At 41.9% G+C, this 24,690-nt stretch overlaps 1 protein-coding gene across 1 annotated transcript in view; it reads right to left on the bottom strand.

Annotated features, from left to right (window-relative positions):
• Tbc1d31 (TBC1 domain family member 31) overlaps window positions 1-24,690 on the bottom strand; it is a 79,367-nt gene that overhangs the window by 30,778 nt on the left and 23,899 nt on the right. The window contains exons 6-13 of the mRNA XM_045143319.1: window positions 24,520-24,679; window positions 18,296-18,496; window positions 15,059-15,235; window positions 9,845-9,924; window positions 9,621-9,767; window positions 6,816-6,949; window positions 3,902-4,035; window positions 3,308-3,487 (exon numbers count right to left, since the gene is read on the bottom strand). Coding sequence (XP_044999254.1) covers window positions 3,308-3,487; window positions 3,902-4,035; window positions 6,816-6,949; window positions 9,621-9,767; window positions 9,845-9,924; window positions 15,059-15,235; window positions 18,296-18,496; window positions 24,520-24,679 — 1,213 coding nt within the window. The remainder of the gene's footprint in view (window positions 1-3,307; window positions 3,488-3,901; window positions 4,036-6,815; window positions 6,950-9,620; window positions 9,768-9,844; window positions 9,925-15,058; window positions 15,236-18,295; window positions 18,497-24,519; window positions 24,680-24,690) is intronic.

Raw genomic sequence — 24,690 nt, 5'->3', positions numbered from 1 at the left:
GTTTTAAAATAGAGATTCAGTTTCAAATTTTCAAAATTGACTGTCACAAGTATACTATGAAAATTTGAAATTAGGGGCTGTGGATGTAGCTAGGTTGGTAGCGTGCTTGTCTGGTAGTTACAAATCACAGGGTTTGAGTCCCAGCACCACAAAACCTGGGAGCAGTAGGACTGCCCATAAGACCAGAGCCGGGAGGTGGAGGCAGGATGATCAGAAGTCCAAGGTCATCCTTTGCTACATACTGAGTCTCAGGCCAGCCTGGAATACATAATACATGATACCTTGTCTAGGCTTCAGCAATGGAACATTCTCTCTCTCTTTCTCTCTTTCTTGCTCTTCCCCTCCCTCCCTCCTTCCTTCCTTTTTTAAAAAAATGTTTTTCAAAGGAGATATAAAGGGAAGAGAAAGGAAGGGAGGAGGGTGCTTAATAGGTTGGTATTGTATATATGTAAGTACAATGATTGAGATGGGGAGGTAATATGATGGGGAATGGAATTTCACAGGGAAAGTGTGTGGGGGGGAGAGGGAGGGTATTACCATGGGATATTTTTTATAATCATGGAAAATGTTAGTAAAAATAAAAATAAATAAAAAAATAAATTGTTAAAAAATAAAAAATGTTTTTCTTTCATTTATTTATTTATTTGTGTGTGTGTATATGAGACAGAGGGCATGGGTAAGCCAGGGCCTCTCGCCACTGCAAACAAATTCCAGATGCATGCGCTAGCTTGTGCATCTGGCTTATGTGGGTACTGGGGAATTGAACCTGGGTCCTTAGACTTTGAAAGGCAAATGCCTTAACTACTAAGCCATCTCTCCAGACACTTGTTTTGGTTTTTTTGAGGTAGTGTCTCACTTGCGCAGGCTGACCTGGAATTCACTATGCAGGCTTGAATTCACAGTGATCCTCCTACCTCTGCCTCCTGAGTGCTGGGAATAAAGGCGTGTGCCACCACACCTGGCTAATGGAACAATTTTTATGCTTAGATTTGTTTTAGAAATCCAAAATCCAAAATAAGCAAATTGAAAAATAATTTAGCCTTTGAAAATAAATTAATTTGATTACTTAAAAGTATCTGAAACAAGTATACATAATCTTGCTCTGCTGACAGATCCAAATTCTAAGACAAACATGCATATCTTGCTAACACAAAATAAAAACAAATCAATACAATCTCTCCACAAGAATGATGAAAAGTGGAAGTTGGATAATGATAAGTCCAAATTTTATAACATTCTATTTTTTTTTTTAATTTGAGAGTGACAGACACAGAGAGAAAGAGATAGAGAGAAAGAGATAGAGAGAAAGAGAGAGAATGGGCGCACCAGGGCTTCCAGCCTCTGCAAACGAACTCCAGACGCGTGCGCCCCCTTGTGCATCTGGCTAACGTGAGACCTGGGGAGCCGAGCCTCGAACCGGGGTCCTTAGGCTTCACAGGCAAGCACTTAACCGCTAAGCCATCTCTCCAGCCTGTAACATTCTATTTTTTAATTTTAAAAATATATTTAATTTATTTTATTTTGAGAGTGAGAGAGGCAGATAGAAAAAGAGAATGGGTGCAGCAGGGCTTCCAGCTACTACAAATTAACTCCAGATGCATGTGCCATCTTGTACATCTGGCTTACATGGGTCCTGGGGAATCGAACCTGAACCTGGGTCCTTAGGCTTCACAGGCAAGTGCTTTAACCACTGAGCCATCTCTTCAGCACCTAACTTTTTGTTGTTGTTATTTTGTTTTTGATTCTTTTTTAAAAATTTTTATTAACATTTTCCATGATTATAAAAAAAATCCCATGGTAATCCCCTCCCTCCCCCCCCCTGACACTTTCCCCTTTGAAATTCCATTCTCCATCATATTACCTCCTAACTTTTTTTCAAGGCATCAAGCCTTCAAGGATCTCATTCAAGCCCAGATGGACCTTACTCATGGTATTCCTCCTACCTCTGCCTCCCCAGTACTGGGATTAAAGGTGTGTGCTCAGCTCTCTACTTTAAATTTTGTTGGGTGTGGCACATGTATATAATTCTAGCACTTGGGAGGATGCGGCAGGAGGATCACATCAAAGTCCAGGATGGTCTGGGCTACTCTCTGAGTTTGAAGGCAGCCTGGGCTATATACAATATATACAGTAAGACTGAGTCTCAAAGATCCAAAACCAGCCCAGCAAAGGAATCTCTCAGTGACCACCTTGCAAACACATCCATCCCGACTACACTCAGATGGATCATGGCTGAGGTCATGAACAGAACAAATGAGTACAACAGTCAATATTCTCCATGAAGGCACAGAAGCACAAACCTCCCAAATTATGACCATTTACCAACACTGTAAGACTAACAGCCTCCTGGCTGGGAGTAGTGGCTCACCCCCTCACCCCAGAATTTGGGAGGTGGAGGCAGAGATTCAGTTCATCTTCTGCAAAACAGACACTTCAAGGCCAGGCTGAGCTACATGAGACTCTGTCTCCTTCCCCTCCCCCCCAAAAACAACAACAAACTAACAGCATGTTTCATTGTCTGTTTATATATAAAATATGAAAGGTCAGTGATGGGCTGCACAGATGCTCTGACACTATCTCTGAAAGCCCACAGACCTGGGTTTGGCCCACAACACTCATGTGAAGTCTCATGCAGAGTGGCATACATAGTTGTAATCACAACATGTCTAGGGCACTGGGAGGCAGATCCAAGAGAGTGCCAAAGCTATGGGCCAGCTAGACTGGCCTTCCCAGGGGCAAAACAAGACAACTCCTGTCTCCAAGAAGGTAGAAGGAGCAGACCAATACTCTGAGGCTGTCCTCTAGCCTCTACCACACACACACAAACACACACACAAACACACACACACACGCACGCACATGTGCACACACACGCATGCACACACATAAAATTCAACAAAAATAAGGCTAAGGGCTGGGCATGGTGGCACACACCTTTAATCCCAGTACTTAGGAGGCAGAGGTAGGAGGATTGCTGTGAGTTCAAAGCCACCCTGAGACTCGGTGAATTCCAGGTAAGCTTGAGCTAGAGTGAGACCCTACCTCAGAAAACAAAACAAAATAAAAAAAAAAAAAATAAGGCCAGGGATTTTGTTCAACTACTATACTTCTAACACCTAGCATCAATGTCAGGCATACAATAGGTACTCAATAAATGTACTTTCCACTTGAAATAACAAAAATTTGAGAAATTCTTTTTCAGTGGTGCTGGGGATGGAAGCCAGTCTCAGGAGAGCTAGGCAAGCACTCTTGCCCCTGAGCTATACTCCCAGACCAAAGAGCCTTCTCTTATGAGCAGGGTATTTACCTCAAAATCATCCTTAAGAGTGCAGTGGAGCAGAGGCGCTCTAGAATATGTATTATAGGCTACCACAGCCATCAGGAGGAAGGATGGATGGTTGGAGAAGACATTATCAAACAGTTTGAGCCACTCCTCTCTTGTCAGTACTTCTGAGAACACGGTTTCAAGAAGAGGCCATGCATATAGCTGAAATAAAGAAGCATTACTTTATTCAGAGCCATGGATAATACTGTTTCACATTTGGTTTGAGCTATGGAATTATTCACTATATTAAGTACACAATTATGAAAAGAACTACTTAATTTGGCTCCCCCATCCAGTGCTGGGGCCTCACCCACACTAGGCAGGTGTCCCCTCACTGAGCTGCATCCCAAGCTCATATCCAGACTCTCTTTATATATTTTCAAGCCAACTAACCTTTAGCTACTGAGCCTCTCTTATAGACTTTCAGAAAGGCAGTTTGATAAAAAAAAATTTCTAAAAACATAAAATATGGTATGCTTGTTATTATTCCTTGTGGAAATACTGTTTTATTTATGCCAGTATCAATGTTACCTCTCAAAACAAACTATGTTATTCTAAAAACCTTGCACGTCTTACCTGGGAAGTTATATCATGATCTATGAAGTGCTGTAGCAGTTCCTTATCATGAAACGCCAAGACATTTTCAATCATACTAAGAACGTTGATAGGAGGGTTAGGAAAGTATTCAAACCAATGTTGACACCAGTTGGCTATGAACGGGAAAAACACCAGAAATAAATCTGAAAATACTTTACCATGTTATTAAAGGATTCCACCCCTCCTTGTTATACAATTCTCACTACATAGCCCAGGCTGATGTCAAACTTCTGATCTTCCTGCCTCAGCCTACCAATTCTGGGCTATAAGTATGCACCACCTGGCCAGGACTTGTATTTTTTACTTGCTTAAATATTGGCATGCTCAGAATGCCTTACAACTGAGCTATATCCATAGCCCTTCTGAAGAATTTAACTAATTAATTAAGTTTATTAAGATAGGGCCTAAGTTGTCCAGGCTGGCCTTCAAATTGCTCTGTAGCTCAGGCAGGCCTTGAACTTGTGATCCTCCTGTCTCAGCTTCCCAAGCAGTTAGGATTATGGGCCTGCACCAGCAGACCCAGCAAAGTCACTTTTCTTGTCCTCAATATACAGATGAATAAATAAGAAATAGCACACTCTTTAATTTCTAGAGTAAGAGGTCTAAAAATTTTCCTCATGCTAACATAACAGCTTAGGTATATTAGAAATTTTGCCTATTTTCAGAGTAGTCAATGAAGAGGTATCAATTAAAAAACACAAACACACAGATACACGTGTGCACATGTACACACACTTTCCACAGCATTTCTCATCCTTCTGGCTTCTATGTGGTTGGTCTCCTAATTAACAAAAGGGATGTGTTTAGAAAAGGTTATGTGTGATAGTTAATCTTGACTGTCAACTTGATGGGATTTACAAGCACAGAAGAGACAATCCTGCAAGTGTGTCTATAAGAGACTAGAGAGGTTTAACTAGGGTGGGAAGACTCACCATTTCAGGGATAGGGTGCAAAACTGAGTAAGAAGGACAAAAACAAGTAAAATGCCAAGATTCTCTCTGTGCCTCCCAACTGCAATATTTTCCCCACCATGATGGTCTGTATCCTCACATAGTGAGTGAAAATAAGCCTTCCTTCCTTAAGCTGCTTGTCAGGTATTTTGTCATAGCAACAAAGGTTGTTTGTATCCTGTGATGTTCAGATCTGCTATCTCAAATTAGTGAAAGAAGCCTTTATCAGCAGAATATTATATTACATACAGTTCATGAGGGCTTTCCAATTCTAGAATTCCATTATTTTATTCAACACTGAACATTCATATTTGAACTAATAAGCAAGTCACTAATAAAAGTATTATATACATCTGTATTAAATATGATCAATGTCAGGCCGGGTGTGGTGGCGCACATCTTTAATCCCAGCACTTGGGAGGCAGAGGTAGGAGGATCGCCGTGAGTTCGAGGCCACCCTGAGACTACATAGTGAATTCCAGGTCAGCCTGGGCTGGAGTGAGACCCTACCTTGAAAAACAAAACAAAAAAATTTAAAGATATATATTCAATGTTACACGCTTATCTTCTTAAAACTACTAAAATTGATATGTAATCAAAACTAGAAAAGCTTGGGAGATGTTTAAAATTACACTTGTACATACTGATAGTAATAGATAAAAAATATTGTGTGCATATTGTATCTCTATGTATTAAATATTATAATGACAACTAGAACATTCTCAATCCTAGAAAGACACTGTTTTATAGTCATAAAAAGTAATCAAGTAGGACACAGGAGCTCACAGCTGTAATCCTAGCACTACAGGGACTGAGGCAGGACGATAACCACGAGTCTAGGGTCTGCCTGTGCTACAGAGTTAGATGCTGTTTTTGAAAAACAAAGAGAATAAGTACCCACAAGAACTGGTTTTAAACGTAATTGATGAGTGGCAGTTTCAGTAAACTTGACTCTGAGAACTAGATCCACTAGTGACAGCAGCAGTCTGACAGGAGCCAGACCACTGCATAGGCTCCTTGGACTAACTCACTGCTCTGTGTAATCGGGGCAGCCACCACCTTCCAGCCATCAAAATACCATCACTTTGTTCTGTTCAGTGAGCCTATGCTTAGCCTCTCCTTTGCTTATGGGTGTCTGCTGTTTTGTTTGAAACCTGGGCTGAGTATTCCTTTCCTGAAACGGTTGGGCAGAAGTGTTTCAGATTTCAGACCTTTGTGGACTGGGGAACATTTGCGTGGACTTTTACAGGTGAGCATCTTTAATATCAAAGTCTAAAATGCTCCAAAGTCTGAAAATCCGCTGGAACTCAAAAACTTTTGGATTAGGAGTCCTCAACCTTTATTGATGTGTTTATACCCTTTGGCAGAATATCACAGTACCTAAGGCTTTCCAATTCTGGAGTTTCTATTATTTATTACTGAACAAGTGCTACATAAAGCCAGATGCACAAAGTGGCCCATGCATCTGGAGTTTGTTTGCTGTGGTAGCAGGCCCTGGCAAGCCCATACGCTCTCTCTCTCTCTTTTCTCTGCTTATAAATAAATAAATACATTTTTTTTCTTGGTAGGGTCTCACTCTAGCCCAGGCTGGCCTTGAACTCATAGCGATCCTCTTATGTCTGCCTCCTGAGTACAAGGATTAAAGGCATGTACCATCCTGCCTGGTTAAATAAAGTATTTACAAATATTTTTTAAAAGTAGATGGCTCAGTCAGGAAAGCACTTGCCTTGCAAGCATGAGAACCTTTGTTTGATCTGAGAACGTATAGGAAATGAGGTAGGCGTGGTGACGCATGCATGTAACCACGAGGCTGGGGAGGCAGAGATAGGTGGTCTCTAGGACTTGTTGGCTAGCCAATCTAGCCTACTTCATGAGGTCCAGCTTGATGAGACCACGCTTCTGGGGGTGTGGGAGGACAGCGGAAGGCACTCTGCAGTACTTACTTATGAGAGTAGCAACAACTTCAAAACAGATGAGTTGGTTGTTCTGGAATAATTTTACAAATGGAAATGCCAAGAGTGGAAGATATGGCATGTCACTAAAGATGACAGACCAGTGAGCTAAAGCAGATAGGGTTCTGTAAGTAAAACAAGGAGATAAAGACAAGAAAACAATAGCATCATTAAACTGTATGTGAATAAATAATAGATTTGCATTAAAAACCCCAAAAGGCACATTTGGTGGAAATTGTTGCCTATCACCTCTCCAGAAGCAACCATTAAAACAATAAATCCTTTTTTTGTTTGTTTGTTTGTTTGTTTTTCGAGGTAGGATCTCACTGTATCTCAGGCTGACCTGGAATTCACTATGTAGTCTTACTATGTGGCCTTGAACTCACAGTGATCCTCCTACCTCTGCCTCCTCAGTGCTGGGATTAAAGTCATGAGCCACCGTGTACTACCTGTAATAAACTTTAATGTTTATCTTAACATGCTGTTTTGAAATGATTTTACACTTACAAAAAACCTGGGAAAGAGCTGGGTGTGGTGGTGTACACCTTTAATCCCAGCACTGGGGAGGCAGAGGTAGGAGGATCACCATGAGTTTGAGGCCACCCTGAGACTACATAGTGAATTCCAGGTCAGCCTGGACCAGAGTGAGACCCTACCTCGAAAAACAAAACAAAACAAGATAAAAGAGAACAAAAAACCCCTGGGAAAGGGAGAGTTTATATATCTTTCACCTATTCTTCTCAAACATTAATTTCTAATACTGTACAGTTATCAACACTAAGAAATTAGTATGGAAACAAAGCTATGAATGATAGACTTAGTCTAAAGGTGCTATTTTTCCACCATCATTTTTTTATGTCAGTCTTCTGATTTTTTCATGATACCGTCATTATGGCTAGGGCTTCTCTGATATTTTGGGGGGGGACGGGGGCAACAATATAATATCACAGTGATCTGCATCACAGGAACTTTAATTGCTCGGTCAAGGTGGTGGGGGAGGACTGGAGATATGGCTTAGTGGTTAAGGCGTTGGCCTGCAAAGCCAAAGGACTGGGGTTTGATTCCCCAGGTCCCATGTAAGCCAGATGCACAAGGTGCCCATGCATGTGGAGTGTGTTTTCAGCAGCTGGAGGCCCTCATGTGCCCATTCTCTTTCTCTCTCAAATAAATAAATAAAAATAAATCATTAAAGAAAAGGAAAGGAAGGGTTTATTTTTGGCTTACAGTTTCTAGGGGAAGTCCATCCCAGTGGGGAGAGCATCGAAGGAGCACAGCCAGAGCCCCACTGTCGCAGCCACGGACGGAGAGAGAAACTGCACATGGGGGCAGATACACACTTCAGACCCACCCTCCAGTTGGAGATTAAGTACTCCACAAGCCCATGGGGGTCACTTTACACTTAACCAGAACTGCACCCCCACTTGGAGATTAAGTGTTCCACTAGCCCATGGGGGTCACTTTACACTTAACCAGAACTGCACCCCCACTTGGAGATTAAGTACTCCCCTAGCCCATGGGGGTCACTTTACACTTAACCACCACAGCTATACACATGCCCTGTACCTTCAGCTACTTCTGTTCGCTGATTTTCACATAAATTTGTGGCTCTAGTCAGTAATAATTGCTGTGATTTTGTTTTTATTTCTTAAACTTCTTTTTATCTTTATTACCACTGTCCTTTCTCCTACATTTATACTTTTAGTCATTCATTTACATTAGCATGAACTCACAGTTCTCACTATAGTTATAACTGACTGCTATTATTTGTACCACTACCCAAACTGTTTCATTGTCGCCAAAGTCTCTTGCCAGTGCAAATGAACTCCAGACTCATGCACCACTTTGTGCATCTGGCTTTATGTGGGTACTGGGGAACTGATACCAAGTCATCAGGCTTTGCAAGCAAGCATCTGCAACCACTGAGAAATCTTTGAAGCCCTCCCATTTTAAAATTAATATTTTTCTGTATGTGTATAGTGCTAAACAAACCCTATAAAGATTTGTTTCTGGGCTGGAGAGATGGCTTAGTGGTTGAGGTGCTTGCCTGTGATGACTAAGAATGCATGTTCAAATCTCTAGGTCCCATAGAGCCAGACTCACAGTGATGCAAGTGTGCAATGTTGCACATGGGCACAAGGGAACACACATGTCTGGAATTCCTTTACAGTGGCTGACAGGCCCTGGCACACCCATTCTCTCTTTCTGCCTCTTTCTCTCTCTCTCTCAAAAATAATAAAAAAACAACACCCCCCCCCACCAAAACAATAATAAAAGATTTGCTTTCACTGTCAGTACTTCCTAAGCTTACTATAAATTGGAAACTGGTATAAGAATTCTAACCCAGCCAGGCATGGTGGCACACACCTTTAATCCCAGCACTCGGGAGGCAGAGGTAGGAAGATCGCTATGAGTTCGAGGCTACTCTGAGACTACACAGTGAATTCCAGGTCAGCCTAGGTTAGAGCAAGATCCTGCCCTGGAAAACAAAACAACAACAAAGAATTCTAACCCGCTAATCTTATGATGTTGCTGTTACTGGCCCCATTTTCAGACAAAGATTTAAGACCTGATCTTCATCAGTTATTATATAGTAAAACAAAGAGTCAAAACTGGTTTTTTTGCCTTCAAATTCTGGGTTCTTCAGATTATCATAAGATTCCTACTTCCTAGTATACAACATGAACACACACACACATACACGTGTATATATATATATTTTTTTTTAATGACAAAATTGAACAAACCGACTTTTCGAAACAGAAGGTTTTCATGCATGGCTGCAGCGTGTGAACATACCTCTGCAACACTCTCAGGAGCTTCCGGCTTTTGATGGGGTACTTCCTCTGAAGGTTGAGGTAGGCCACGTGAGTCCCCTTGTCCACCAGGTTACTAAATGCAGTGTGATTTTCAGGCAGCCGTAGTAAAGAGCGCCAAATGAACATTCTGAAATTAAGGTTGTTATCTTAAATAAATTTTTTTTGAGTAAAATTAATTTAGCAAAGAAAGAATTTAAATTTTACCTGTATTTTGTTGGATATTCCCCATAGCCTTTTAATAAAATTTGCAAACGTTTTTTGTTTAATCCATCTGACAATTCATTCTACAAAAAAAAAAAAACAGTACAATAAGTAAAAATCACATGACTGGAAATATGGTAATCTAGTTTACAGTGGTTTTCCAACTTTAAAAAGCAATACACATGCCAGGGAGGGTGGCATATGCCTATATTACTAGCTCTTGGGAGAATGGAACAGGAGTATTGTGAGTTCAAAGCCAGCCTGGAATGCATAAGAAATAAAAACACAGGCTGGAGAGATGGTTTGGTGGTTAAAGGCGCTTACATGTAAAGTGTGACAGCCCAGGTTCGATCCTTAGTACCCATGTAAGGCCAGATGCATAAAGTGGTGCATACGTCTGGAGTTCATCTGCAGTGGAGGAGGACTTGGAGTGCCCTACTCTCTCTCCAGCCAGAGACTTTTATTAACCATTTTAAAATGTAAAAGTTCTTAGCTTGAGTGGACTGACTGGGACCACTGACTGTCATGTGACCCAACACTATAGGCATTCTAAACAACTTGCATGACGGCATGAAGTACAAACCTGGCAGAGAAACCTGATTATTTCATCATTTTGTCCTATCTGACAGTACTAGACATCAGTTTCTGCTGATATCTTTATATCTAAAACTTTTAAGTCAAATTTTATCTTAAGTAGAATATTTCATAGCTATTTTCACAGAGTATCATATTGATGCTTGCATCTCTAAGCAGATGGTATGTTGTTTTCCTTTCTTTACTTGAGCAAATGGAGAAACTGGGCCTGTAGCTCAGAGGTCCACTTGCCTAGGGATATTCAAGCCCTGAATTTGACCTAGAAAATAATGTCATAGGTCAACAACTTGCTCCCAGTCATATGTTCAATCTTGACTCAAAACTGGAAGCCAGACTTTGTTTTAGTGCAGAGCTCTGTTTGCCATGAGAAATAGGCAATCCAAGTCACAGGGTAGAAGGGACACCCAAGCAAATAAAAAGATAGATATTTTAAAAAAAGAAAATCTGGGCTGCAGAGACGGCTTAGCAGTTAAGCACTTGCCTGTGAAGCCTCAGGACCCTGGTTTGAGGCTCGATTCCCCAGGACCCACATTAGCCAGATGCACAAGGGGGTGCACACGTCTGGAGTTTGTTTGCAATGGCTAGAGGTCCTGGCACACCCATTCTCTCTCTGTTGATCTCAAATAAATTAAAAAAAAAAATTAAAAAAAAGAAAATCCAATATATAAGAGCAATGCTGCCCAAACAGGTGTGTGTGTGCTATTAGGTCTTGTAAAAGCAAATAATACTTCCTTAGGGTTACATGAGGAAGTTATAAAACTATAAAGAAAAGGAAATAATACAAGAGGACAACAGTTGCATATAGGTAGTGACGAGAAAAATGTGATTGGAACGTTTGGGTGGCTCCAAAGCTACTGGCAGTGCTGTATGTTTAGTGTGAAAGTGGCTATGCAAATTACAAAGCTCACCCAGCGAGCCTGGGCCTGTCACCCTTAGAAGACCTAACTGTAAGATGGCCCCATGGCTGGTGTCCAGAAGTTGGATTTTGGCAGGGTTCCCATCGCTGTCAACTACAAGAGTGGCTCAGCATGTCTAAAAGAGTTTTAATGATAATGTGGTTTATCCTGAACACCTGCCTTCCCTGTGGGAGCCTGAGCTTCAAAACAGGATCAGCATAACCAGCGCCCAGTATCACGTGGCTTCTTGGTGGACACACTTCATGTCTGCTGTCGCAATGTGTTGTGCGAAGAGTCAAGCCATGGCAGGGGGCTCGGGGAAGCCCGGGCCTTGTTTCCGTGGTCCTCCCGGGCCCTGTGTGCCCTTTCCTCTGCAAACGTTTGCATCTCACTGAGATACATCATGGCTGCTGCGGTGAGAGCAGGGCACATATGTCGTGTTCTTGGTTTTTTTCATTAAGCTATAATAGGTTTATACGTTCTTTTGTAGAAGATTTCAGCTAAAATGCTTAAAAAACTATTAAAATTAATGTAAAAATGTCACATCATGCTGGTGAGAATAGGAAATAACTAGAACTCTCAAATGCAGCTGATGGGAATTTCAATTGGCTCAATCACTCTGGAAAGTGATAGTATTTACTACACAAATGTGCACTTATCAGGAGGCTCAGGGTCATGGCACTGCACATACTTAGCATGTATGTGTAATGTAGCACTTGAGCTGTAATACTGGCTCCTACCCCCCACCCCAAATAGCATTATCACTGAAGGAAAAGAAAGCGTCTAGAGGGCTGGAGAGATAGCTTAGCAGTTGAGATGCTTGCTTGCGAAACCTAAGGACCCATGCTCGACTCTCCAGATCCCATGTAATGCACAAAGGTGAGACAAGTGTAAGGTTGCACATGCCCACGGGGTGGCGCAAGCATCTGGAGTTCCACTGCAGTGGCTGAGGCCCTGGTGTGCCAACTCTGTCTCTCTCTAAAATTAAAAAAAATTTTTTTAAAGGTGTCTAGCAGCTTGTGATGTGGGTGCTGCTAACATGGATGTGTGTAATTTGTGACAATTCACTGTATTCTTACCTTGACTTTACATGTGTATTTTTGAACTTTTTATTTATTTATTTATTTTTGGGTTTTTCGAGGTAGGGTCTTACTCTAGCCCAGGCTGACTTAGAATTCACCATGTAGTCTCAGGGTGGCTTTGAACTTGCAGCAATCTTCCTATCTCTGCCTCCCAAGTGCTGGGACTAAAGGCATGTGCTATCATACCAGGCTTATTTTTTTATTTTATTTTATTTTATTTTTTGGTTTTCTGAGGTAGGGTCTCACTCTACCCCAGGCTGACCTGTAATTCACTAGATAATCTCAGGGTGGCCTTGAACTCATGGCAATCCTCCTACCTCTGCCTCCTGAGTACTGGAATTAAAGGAGTGTGCCACCATGCCTGGCTCTTATTTTGTATTTTTACAAAATATTTTATTTATTTACTTGAGGGGGGAAAGAGAGAGAGAGAATGGGCACCCTCAGAGCCTAGTGCTACTGCAAACAAGCTTGAGACCTTGTACATGTGGCTGTGTGTGGGTAATAGGGCACTGAACTGGCTTTGTAAGCAAGCAATTTTAACTACTGAGCCATCTTTCCAAGGCCCCTTTTTTGAAGTTTTTAATTGATAATTTTCATGTATGTATATATTTGGATCATATTCCCCTTCCATTGTCTTCTCTTGTCTTATGTGTATGTTTATTTACTAACAACTAAAAGTTCCAGGCCTAGGCCCAGCTGGGAGGGCCGCATCCCTTACTCTCCACATGGGCTCCTTTATCTCCTCCTGCTCCCCACATGGTAGGAGCGCCCTGAATTTTCTTCCTCTTCTTTTCCTTCCATGCTTTTGTTTTCTAGGCCCGCCACATAGGTTCCTTTCCTTGGCTCTGTACTTCTCTCAATCATTATAATAATTTTTATTTTTTGGTTTTTCAAGGTAGGGTTTTACCTCTAGTCCAGGCTGACCTGGAATTCGCTATGTAGTCTCAGGGTGGCCTCGAACTCATGGCGATTCTCCTACCTCTGCCTCCCGAATGCTGGGGTTAAAGGTGTGTGCCACCATGCCTGGCTAAAATATAATAATTTAATAATATAAAAAAAAGTCTCAAAAAAAAAAAGTTTCAAGGTTGAAGCTGGTTGTGATGGTACACACCCAGGTGTGGTGTGTAATCCTAGGTGATAATCCTAGCACTCAGGAGGCAGAGACAGGAGTATAACTGAGTTTGAGGCCACCCTGAGAGTACATAGTGAATTACAGGTCAGCCTGTACTAGAGCGAGACACTACCTTGAAAAACCAGACAAAAAGTTTATAAAAGTTGAGCCAGGCATGGAGGCACACACCTTTAATTCCAGCACTCAAAAGGCAGTTAGGATCACTGTGAGTTCAACACCAGCCTGGGACTATAAAGTGAGTTCCAGGTCAGCCTGGGCCACAGTGAGACTCTACTTCAAAACAAACAAAAATGTTTAAAAGTTCCTTGCTGGGTGTGGTGGCGCATGCCTTTAATCCCAGCACTCGGGAGGCCGAGGTAGGATTGCCGTGAGTTCGAGGCCACCCTGAGACTCCATAGTGAATTCCAGGTCAGCCTGGGCTAAAGTGAGACCCTACCTTGAAAAGAAAAAAAAAGTTCCTTGAAAATGTTAAAATTTCTCTGAATATTTATATTTTCTTTCGATTCCAAAGTAATATGTTAGGAAAAAACAAGAATTTTATTAAAAAACAGAACATATTCACTGATATCCCTTCCTTCAAGGTAATCCTACTATTGGTATCTTGGTGGCCTCCAGAGACTACAAAGACAAATTCAACAGGAAGTAGGAGGAAGGAAGGCTTTGTCCATCTTTCCTTCACACACTTCTACATGGCACTGTTCAGACAAATACAACGTAAGCTGCAAATGCAGTTTACAAATTTATAGTATATACATTTAAAATAGTGAAGAGAAGCAGGACACATTCAAACAAAATATCATTTCAATACACAATCAACATAAAAATCAATTAAGATCTATTACATGCGAGGTTTTCATACTTTCTGTATGTACTTTACACTTGGAGCACACCTTCTCTCTTTGTACATATGACTATGCAGCCCAGGCTGGCCTCAAATTCATGTCCTCCTGCCTGAGTCTCACCAGCGCTGGAACTGCGGGTGTATGCTACCTCACCAAGCCCGTACAGCACATGGGGCTTCAGACTCCCACACCTCAAGGGCTCGTTAGCTATATGCTAGCGCCTACCGTGTGGGAAACTGCATCAGCCACGTGCTGGCTCTCAGGGACTGGACACTACGTCAGACACATGCTGGCCCCTAGTGCACTGGACAGATACATGCTGGCCCTTAGGACACTGGACCCTGCAATTATGTACTTTTTTAAGCACAGAAACCATAAACATGTTCTGCATTTACGCTCCAAGTTTAAAAAGCATACTTAATCCTAGTTACAATTTTCTATTCTTTTTTTTTTTTTTTTCTGAGGTAGGGTCTCAATCTAGCCCCAGCTGACCTGGAATTAACTATGTAGTCTCTGGGTGGCCTTGAACTCATGGTGCTCCTCCTACCTCTGCCTCCTGAGTGCTAATTTTCTACTCTTTTAAGTACCAGGGGAGGAAAAAGTGAAGCGTATAGAAACCACAGACTGTCTGCAGAAGGTCATGACAAAATTCAACTGCAATATATTCTTACCTCTTCATTTTCAAAATTACCAGCCAGGCCTTGTTTCAATATTCTAGTTTGAGCTTTGTTCTCTCTGGATTTTGTTGGCCGCTGTATTCTTTTTGATACTATTTTCATCTTAAGATCATTGGAGCTCAATGTATTCTTGGGCAATTCTTCAATCACTTTAACTAAAGGTGGAGGTGGCTAAGAGGGGGGAAAAGTGCATATTTTTAGACAAAAGGCCTGCTACTACATAATTTTCAAAATTTGTTTTAATAACACATCTTCACATTTGTATTATTCTTTAGGCCAAAAGCAAAATAAGTATCTAAGAATGTGTTCTTCTCAATTTGTAAAGCAAAGCATCTTCATTCCTTCCTTCCTTCCTTTTTTTTTTTTTTAAAAGTAAATTTTAACTCCAGCCCAGGCTGACCTGGAAATCACTATGCAGTCTCAGGGTGGCCTCGAACTCACAGTGATCCTCCTACCTCTGCCTCCCAAGCGCTGGGATTAAAGGCATGCGCCATCATGCCCAGCTCCAAAGCAGATTTCTGCCAAATTTCTTTGAAGAGTAAATACATATACATGGTTAATATCAGTAATAAGTAGGATTTATTCTCAAGAGGTGGCTTAAAGTCATACAATGGCAAACCACACTTTTGCTTCCATGATGAATTAGTGCCATGGTGAGTCTATACCAGAGGAAGCCTGGATGGATGCACAGTCCACAGAATGCTGAGAAAGCCACCTGAAAAGGCACTGTGCTCACATGCAAGTCCTTGGACACATGTGGCCAGGACTCCTCTGGAGGCAGGGATCCCCGATACAGTGTGTTCGAGGCTACGATCTGCACAGTGATGACTGTTGGTTCCTCAAACTATCAACTGCTGAAGAGGCAGCTCAGGTAACATGACCAACCCAAGCCCTCACTTTTAGGGGCCTGTCACACCAGAACATGTAGCTTTAACTTAGTCAAGGCACAAGGTATATTTTTCTCTATAAACAATACTTTTAAAATCAAAATATCTTTCTTATCCAAAGGAAATGAGCATATAAGGTCTTGCACAAAGATATTTCTATGATTGAGTTTGCATCTATGGTACAGACTAAGTGATCTAATTAAAATATGGCCAATTGTTAATATCCTTGAATTATTTGCTAACTTCAATCTCTTCTAAGTTGGTGTTAAAACTTCTAAGGAAAGGAAGGAGAGGGAGGAAAAAAAAGGAAAAGGAAAAACTTCTCAGGCAAATTGTTCCTTGCCTAATAAACCTTACCCTTGATTAGAAGTATAATGACCCCAAAGTTATGCGGCTTGATTTGGCATAGCTTTGTCATGTTTACATGGACTTAAGAATGCATCAATTTTATTAGGACAGTATCAGAAGTGCTCTAATGATAACAAATAAAACTTGAAAGAAAAAAGACACACTTGACTGTACTATGGAGGGTATGCTGCTAGGCATCATGCAGCATACACTCAGTGGTGAGCCCTAAAATTTGAAGTGATGGTTCTACTTATGAGCTGGCTCTTCCATTCACCGTGCTGTATGTGATCAACAAGGAACAGCAAAGGAACTCTATGACTCACTCTTGCTGGTTTTTCTCTGATCGCTTTCTGCCTCCTTTAAGGAGGTTTAGCTAGTATTATAAAATCAACTAAAGAGGTTACAAATAAATGTTTTAGTTAAGAAAGTACATGAGCCAGGTGTGGTGGCGCATACCTTTAATCCCAGCACTTGGGAGGCAGAGGTAGGATGATCATCGTGAGTACAAGGCCACCCTGAGACTACAGAGTGAATTCCAGGTCAGCCTGAGCTAGAGTGAGATCCTACCTCAAAAAACAAAAACCAAAACCAAACAAACATACAAACAAAAAAAAAAGAAAGTACATGAGACCGGGGGAGATAGCTCAGCAGTTAAAGCTGCTTGCTTGCAAACCCTGCTGGCACAGGTTCAATTCCCCAGTATGTATGTAAGTCAGATACAAACACAAAGTGATGCATGAATCTGGAGTGTGCAGCAGCAAGAAGCCTAGGCATCCCCACTCTTTCTCTTTCTCCCTTTCCAAGAAATAAACAGGTAAGAATTTTTTTTTAAAGAAAGTACATGACTTAATATTAACTAGATTCAGGAACAGATGCAGTAGGGACAGACACAGAGAGCCAAAATCTCTAGTCTATAAGATGGAAAGAGCTGGGTGTGGTGGTGCATGCTTTTAATCCCAGCACTTGGGAGGCAGAGGTAGGAGGACTGACATAAGATTCAGGGCACCCTGAGAATACATAGTGACTTCCAGCTCAGCCTGGGCTAGAGTGAGACCCTACCTTGAAAAACAAAACAAAAGAAAACAAAAAACAAAACAAAACAAAGATGGAAAGAACTAGCAAGCCAAAAATGAGAAGCTGGAGCCAGATCTCTTCTGGAAAAAGGTCATGAGTCATGCTGAATGAGACAGGTACCAAACCAAGATGCCCTTTATGAAGACAGTAACTTAATAAAGAAACAGAGATGAGAAATCACAGTTAGGGATGTATCTCTTATAGATCAAGAAACATATCCAGAGCTGGAGAAGTGGCTTAGTGGTTAAGGTGCTTGCCTGTGAAGCCTGAAGACGCAGGTTTGATTCCTCAGAACCCAAGTAAGCCAGATGCACATGGTGGTACATGCATCTGGAGTTTGTTTGCAGTGGCTAGAGGCCCCGGTGCACCAATTCTCTCTCTCTCATAAATAATTTTTTTTCAAATTTTTATTAACAACTTCCATGATTATAAAAAATATCACATGGTATGACCCTCCCTCCCCTCACTTTCCCCTTTGAAACTCCATTCTCCATTATATACCCTCCCCATCTCAATCAGTATAAATAATATTTTTAATTTAAAAAACATTAAAAAGGAAACATAACCAGAAAAATAGGTAAGTCCCAAGGAGGTGCTTACAAAATAGCAGTGAGTGGGTATTTTATTCCTGATGATTCGATATTGAAATCTTTTTTTTACATTTTTTTAAAAAATTTTTTATTTATTTGAGAACGACAGACACAGAGAGAAAGACAGATAAAGGGAGAGAGAGAGAATGGGCCCGCCAGGGCTTCCAGCCTCTGCAAACAAACTCCAGACGCGTGCGCCCCCTTGTGCATCTGGCTAACGTGGGACCTGGGGAACCGAGCCTCGAACCGGGGTCCTTAGGCTTCACAGGCAAGCGCTTAACCGCTAAGCCATCTCTCCAGCCCGAAATCTTTTTATTTAGGTGATAATATACCTTATTTATTTCTTGTGTTAAAGCTTGGACAGAATATATGCTCAGACTTCCATTTTCCATTATAGATGCAATGTATCGGCCATGTGGGCTAATTACTGATGAGCTAATTCCTTCATCAAGGCTCCCAATTTCAAAGAGAAGTTTACAGGTCTGTATATTGATAAATCTCATAATACCATCTTGACTCAGCACTCCAAGAACCTAAAAGTAGAGAGAAACAATGAGTTCTTAAAAACATCTGAAAGTCAAAATATGTACAAACAGGGCTAGAGAGATGGCTTAGTGGTTAAGGCACTTGCCTGCAAAGCCAAAGGACCTTGGTTCGATTTCCCAGGACTCACATAAGCCAGAAACAAAAGGTGGCACATGTGTCTGGAGTTTATTTGCAGTGGCTAAAGGTCCTGGAATGTCTATTTTCTCTCTCTCTCTCTCTCTTCCCCTTTTTCAATCTCTCTCAAATAAATAAAAATTAAAAATGTGTATATATATGCCCATACACAGATATATACATATATATGTGTGTGTGTATATATATATATATATATATATATATGTATGTATGTATGTATGTATGTATGTATGTATGTATGTCTATTGATACTGTATTATGTGGTAGGTAATTTTCTGAGGGGCAGCTGGAGGGTCAATTCCCAGTGAGCCATTCCACACTGAAAGTCTCCTGTGCTGGCTTGGCCTGTCAGACCAGATAAGCCTGGCTCTAACCACAAACTAAGGAACCATGGAAAGAGGCTCTAAGACTTTCTCGTTGCTGGTACAAAGCACCCAAGCAAAAGCAGATTGTGGGGCGGGGGGGAAAGGTTTATTTTGGCTTGCAGACTTGAGAGGAATCTCCATGATGGCAGGGAAAATGTGGAATGAGCACAGGCTGGACATCACCTCATGGCCAACATCCAGTAGACAACAGCAGCAGGAGAGTTTGCCAATTAGCACTGGTAAGCCAGAGCTAATATACCACTAAGGCCCACCCCAGCATTACACCTGCTTCATCGAGGCTCCACTTCCCAAACTGCCATCAGCTGGGGATCAAGCTTTCAGAACACACGTGTTTATAGGGGACTCTGATTCAAAACACCATACCCTCCCTCCCTTCCCCAGGCAACTCCTGAAACATCTCCTGACCTCCATCTCTACCTGGCTGTCAGGATGGACGAGGCTGTGTCTTTTCCCCGCTGCCTGCATATAAACCTGGACTCCTGGTGGGCCTCCCACTCTGCCCGTCTTCAGCTACTGTGATGAATGTTTGGGAAGTGGAAAGCATTTATGAGTTGTTTCAAGTATACTCAAGAAGCAGGTAAGAAGTTAGGATTTTTTTTTTTTTTTTTTGCTTTATATAAGCAACTAAACCCTTCTGCTGCCTGTGCCTTAGTGCATAAGCTGAAGCAGCATTGATGCTTGCTTGAAATTCTGGTGGTGAGCTTGCCACACAAAAGGCAGCTTGGAGGTGTTGCAGTCAGGTTCGCATTGCTGCCAGAAAACACTTGACCAAGAGGAGCTTGTAGGGAAAAAAAAAAAGGTTTATTTTGGCTTCAGAGTCCAGGGAAAGCTCCATGATGGCAGGGGAAAATGACGACATGAGCAGAGAGGGTGGACATAACCTCCTCGCCAACATTGGGGGGACAATTGCAACAGGAGAGTGTGCCAAACACTGGTAAAGCGGACACTGGGTATAACACCTATAAGCCCACCTACAACAACACACTACCTCCAGGAGGTGTTAATTCCCAAATCTCCTGGGAACCTAGCATTCAGAACACCTAAGTTTATGGGGGACACCTGAATCAAACCCCCACATTCTGCCCCTGGCCCCCATAAACTGTTAACCATAAATGATATAAAATACAATGCATTCAGTCCAACTTTAAAAGTCCCCATATTTTTGTCAATCCTAATGATGTTCAAACATCCCCATAATCCAAGGTCGTTTAACTGAGCCTGAATACCAAAAAAATCATCCCCCCCCCACAGAAAAACCCATAATGGCACAGAATAAACATTCACACTGCAAAAGATGAAAATGGACATAGCAAAGAAATATTCAGCCCATACAAGATTTAAACAGGGCAAACATCAAACTCTAACTCTTAAGTCCAACAACTCTAGTCAGTGACAAATCTCCAAGTCCAATAATTCTAACAATTCTGACAAATCTCTGGTATTCCAATTCCACCCCTCCAGCTAGGCTACTCACAGTCCAGGAAAACTTCATCCAGCCCGCAGCTCTCATTAGCAGCCATTTCGTGGTCCTGGCATCTCCACTAGGTCTCCACTGCAACCCACCGTCCATCCTCACAGCTCCATCGGGTGGGTCTCTATGCAGGCATCCAGCAAACCTGTTTCTCACTACCCATGGCCATTTCCAAAACACAAGACGTCGTTCAAATTCAATGACCCTCTCTTTCCTGCATTTCTTATACTCCATAATACCAGTTAGATTGCCATTTGTTAATCCAGGGGGGAATAAAGCAGACTTTGAAGAACAGGACACTCCTTGAGAATTCAGGCCCCTTCCAAAGCCTCCACATTCTTTCTGTTGTCCCAATGGTTGTAATTTCTCATATAATTGCAGCTGAATAGGCAGAAGTTTCAGCCCAAAGATTTCTTTCTGTGCCATATCCCTCAACTCACACCAGTCTGTTTCAACGCTATGCAACCCTGCACACGTTCTCAGGACATGTAATAGCAAGCCCCACACAAACTGCTTCTAGCCCAGTCCAGCTAAGCTTTCTCACCCTCCTAAGCCAAACCTCACAGTCCATAGTTCTTACTGCCTTCAGGTCTTTCAACTCTGACCAGCATAGTCCATCAAGCTGTACTTACAGCACTGCTAGGCCAAGGTTTCAGATCCTTCCACATTCCTCTTTGAAAATCAGCTCCAAAAGGCCAAAGCCACACAGTCAAGTTTGCACTGCTGCCAGAAATCACCTGACCAAGAGCAGCTTGTGGGGAAAAAAGGTTTATTTTGGCTTACAGACTCTAGGGGAAACTCCATAATGGCAGGGTAAAAAAAACAGCATGAGCAGAGGGTGGACATCCCCTCCTTGCCAACATTGGGTGGACAACAGCAACAGAGAGTGTGCCAGACCTTGGCAAGGGGAAACTGGCTATAACACCCATAAGCCCGCCCCCAACAATATACTGCCTCCAGGAAGCTTTAATTCCCAAATCTCCATCAGCTGGGAACCCAGCATTCAGTGCTCCTGAGTCTAGGGGGACACCTGACTCAAACCACCATAGGAAGTGACAATATAAAAGGCATGTTCTCCTTTATTTGGCTGGTAGAGCACATCCCCTGCATTTGCAGTGACATAACCCCTCTTGAGGGCAATTTGAAAAGACTCTGTCTAATTTATAGGTGCATTTAACCTTTATGTAAGCACTTCAACTCTGGGATTTTCTCCTACAGAAGGGTGTAAAAAAAATAAGGCATTTGTGAAAAGTTATGAATTGCAGCATATTTACAACAGAAAAACACTAAAGATAGGCTAAGTGACCAAGGACAGAAGGCTGGATTAAAGGAGAACATGAAATATTATGGAACTGGAGCGACAGATAGCTTAGAGGTTAAAATGCTTGCCTGCAAAGCCTAAGGTACGCGGTTCAATTCTCCGGGTCCCATGTAAGCCAAATGCACATGGTGGCGCGTGCATCTGGAGTTTAGCAGTAATGGCTAGAAGCCCTGGTGCACCCATTCTCTGTGTGACTCTAATAAATAAAAATAAAACAAGGGAGGGAGGGAGGCAGGCAGGCAGGAAGTAAGGAAGAAAAGAAAGGAAAGAGAGAAAGAAAAGGGGGTTGGACAGATGGCTAGTGGTTAAGGCACTTTCCGGCAAAGCTACAGGACTTAGGTCCTATTCCTCAGTACCCCTATAAAGCCAGATGCCCAAGCTGGTGCATGTGTCTGGAGTTCATTTGCAGTGGCTGGAGGCCCTGGAAGAGCCATTCTTTCTCTGCCTCTCTCTCATAAATAAATAAAGAAAAAACAAGCAGTCTTTTAAAAAAGAAAAAGAGGGCTGGAGAGATGGCTTAGTGGTTAGGGCAATTGCCTGTGAAGCCTAAGGACCTAGGTTCAATTCTCCAGGTCCCACGTAAACCAGATGCACATGGTGGTGCATGCATCTGCAGTTCATCTGCAGTGGCTAGAGGCCCTGGCATGTCCATTCTCTTATACTCTCTTTTTCTCTCCCTGTCTCTAATAAATAAATAAAAATAAATCTTTAAAAAAAGAAAAAAGACCTGGGAGTGGTGGAGCACACCTTTAATCCCAGCACTTGGGAGGCAGAGGTAGGAGGATCACCGTGAGTTCAAGGCCACCCTGAGACTACATAGTGAATTCCAGGTAAGCCTGGGCTACAGTGAGACCCAACCTCAAATAACCAACCCCCCCCCAAAAAAAGAAAAAAGGTTTTATGTTAATGCATAATAATCTCAAATTAAGGAAAAATAGTATAAGACTTTATGAAAGAAGAGAAATCCTGAGCTGGAAAGATGGCTTATCGATTAAGGTGCTTACTTGCAAAGTCTAAGTACCCAAGTTTGATTCCCCAATACCCATGTAAGCCAGATGCACAAGGTAGCACATGTATCTTAAGTACTTTTGCAGTGGCTAGAGGCCCTGGCATGCCTACTCTCATTTTTTCTTTTTCTTTCTTTCTTTCTTTCTTTCTTTCTTTCTTTCTTTCTTTCTTTCTTTCTTTTTCTTTCTTTCTCTCTTTCTCTTTCTCTTTCTCTTTCTCTTTCTCTTTCTCTCTGTGAATCTCCTTCTCAAATAAATAATTTTTTTTAAAAAAAGAGAAAGCCTAAACACTATATATAACAAGTATAGGGGATAAGTATACAACCAGACAAATGGGAGAGAGGGGTGAGACTTGCCTCTGCATGCTTTTTCACACATTTTATGTGTTCAACCAGGGGAACGTTGAACTATTTAAAAGTGTGAGGAAGCCAGGTGTGGTGGCACATGCCTCTAGTCCAGTACTTGGGAGGCAGTGATTTTGTGATTTGGAGGCCAGCCTGGGACTACAGGATGAGTGCCAGGTCTGCTTGGGCTAGAAAAACAAAAAAACAAAAGGAAAATAGATATGGTATATATACACATACATATTACATATATATGAAACATGTGTCTAATTTGTTATACTATGAAATCTATAAATATAACCATCACTTTTAAAAATTATTTATTTGAGAAAGAGAGAGAGAGAGATGCACCAGGGCTTCTAGCCACTGCAACTAAACTCCAGATGCATGTGCCACCTTGTACTTATGTGGGTACTGGGGAAGTGAACCTAGGTCCTTAGTGTTCGTAGGCAAATACCTTAACTGCTAAGCTATCTCTCCAACCCAATTTTTTAAAAAATATTTTGTTTATATTTATTTATTTGAGAGAGACAAAGAGAGAGGGGGAGAGAAAATAGGCATACCAGGTACTCCAGCCACTGCAAACGAACTCCAGATGCATGTGCCCCTTTGTGCATCTGGCTTATGTGGGTCCTGGGGAATTGAACCTGGGTCCTTTGACTTTGCAGCCAAATGCCTTAACCACTAAGCCATCCCTCCAGCCCTCCAAAACAATTTTTAAAAAATATTTTTGTTCATTTTTTATTTATTTATTTGAGAGTGACAGACACAGAGAGAAAGACAGATAGAGGGAGAGAGAGAGAATGGGCGAGCCAGGGCTTCCAGCCACTGCAAACGAACTCCAGACGCGTGCGCCCCCTTGTGCATCTGGCTAACATGGGACCTGGGGAACCGAGCCTCGAACCGGGGTCCTTAGGCTTCACAGGCAAGCGCTTAACCGCTAAGCCATCTCTCCAGCCCTCCAAACCAATTTTTAAATAAATATTTTTATTTATGTATTTGATTCTACAAACTAACTCCTGACACATGTGCCACTTTGTGCATTTGGCTTTATGTGGGTCCTTGGGGAATAGAACTTGGGCCAACACACTTTGCAAGCAAGTGTTGTTAACCACTACGCAATCTTCCTAGCCTGTGACCGTCAATGTTAAATAAAGTAATTGTCAGTAATATAAAGAACATAATATTTTGAAATGTTTCCAATTCTAGACTCTACAAAAATACCACACACATTTCAGACTCTTGTCTGTCACCATGATGTATGTTGAATAAATAAGAGCTAATACAGTTCCAAAACTGGTGTGATCTTTCTCAAAAGTACAATACCTTACATTTCTTCTACTAACCTGATTAGAACCAGCATCAAAACTATCAGGAAGGAATTCCAGGTGGCGAACAGCTCGTACTTTCGTAGGCATCTGGATAATCCTGAAGAGCTGAGCGGCTTCCAAGCACCACAGGTGCAGATGATTGGATTTGCCTCCAGCAGCCAGGATGCGGCCATCTCTACATGGAGA

The sequence above is a fragment of the Jaculus jaculus genome, chromosome 2 (genome assembly GCF_020740685.1).
Source record: "Jaculus jaculus isolate mJacJac1 chromosome 2, mJacJac1.mat.Y.cur, whole genome shotgun sequence".
Taxonomy (NCBI): domain Eukaryota; kingdom Metazoa; phylum Chordata; class Mammalia; order Rodentia; family Dipodidae; genus Jaculus; species Jaculus jaculus.
The sequence above is the reverse complement of the archived record's forward strand: the minus strand, read 5'-3'. Positions and strand labels throughout refer to the sequence as shown.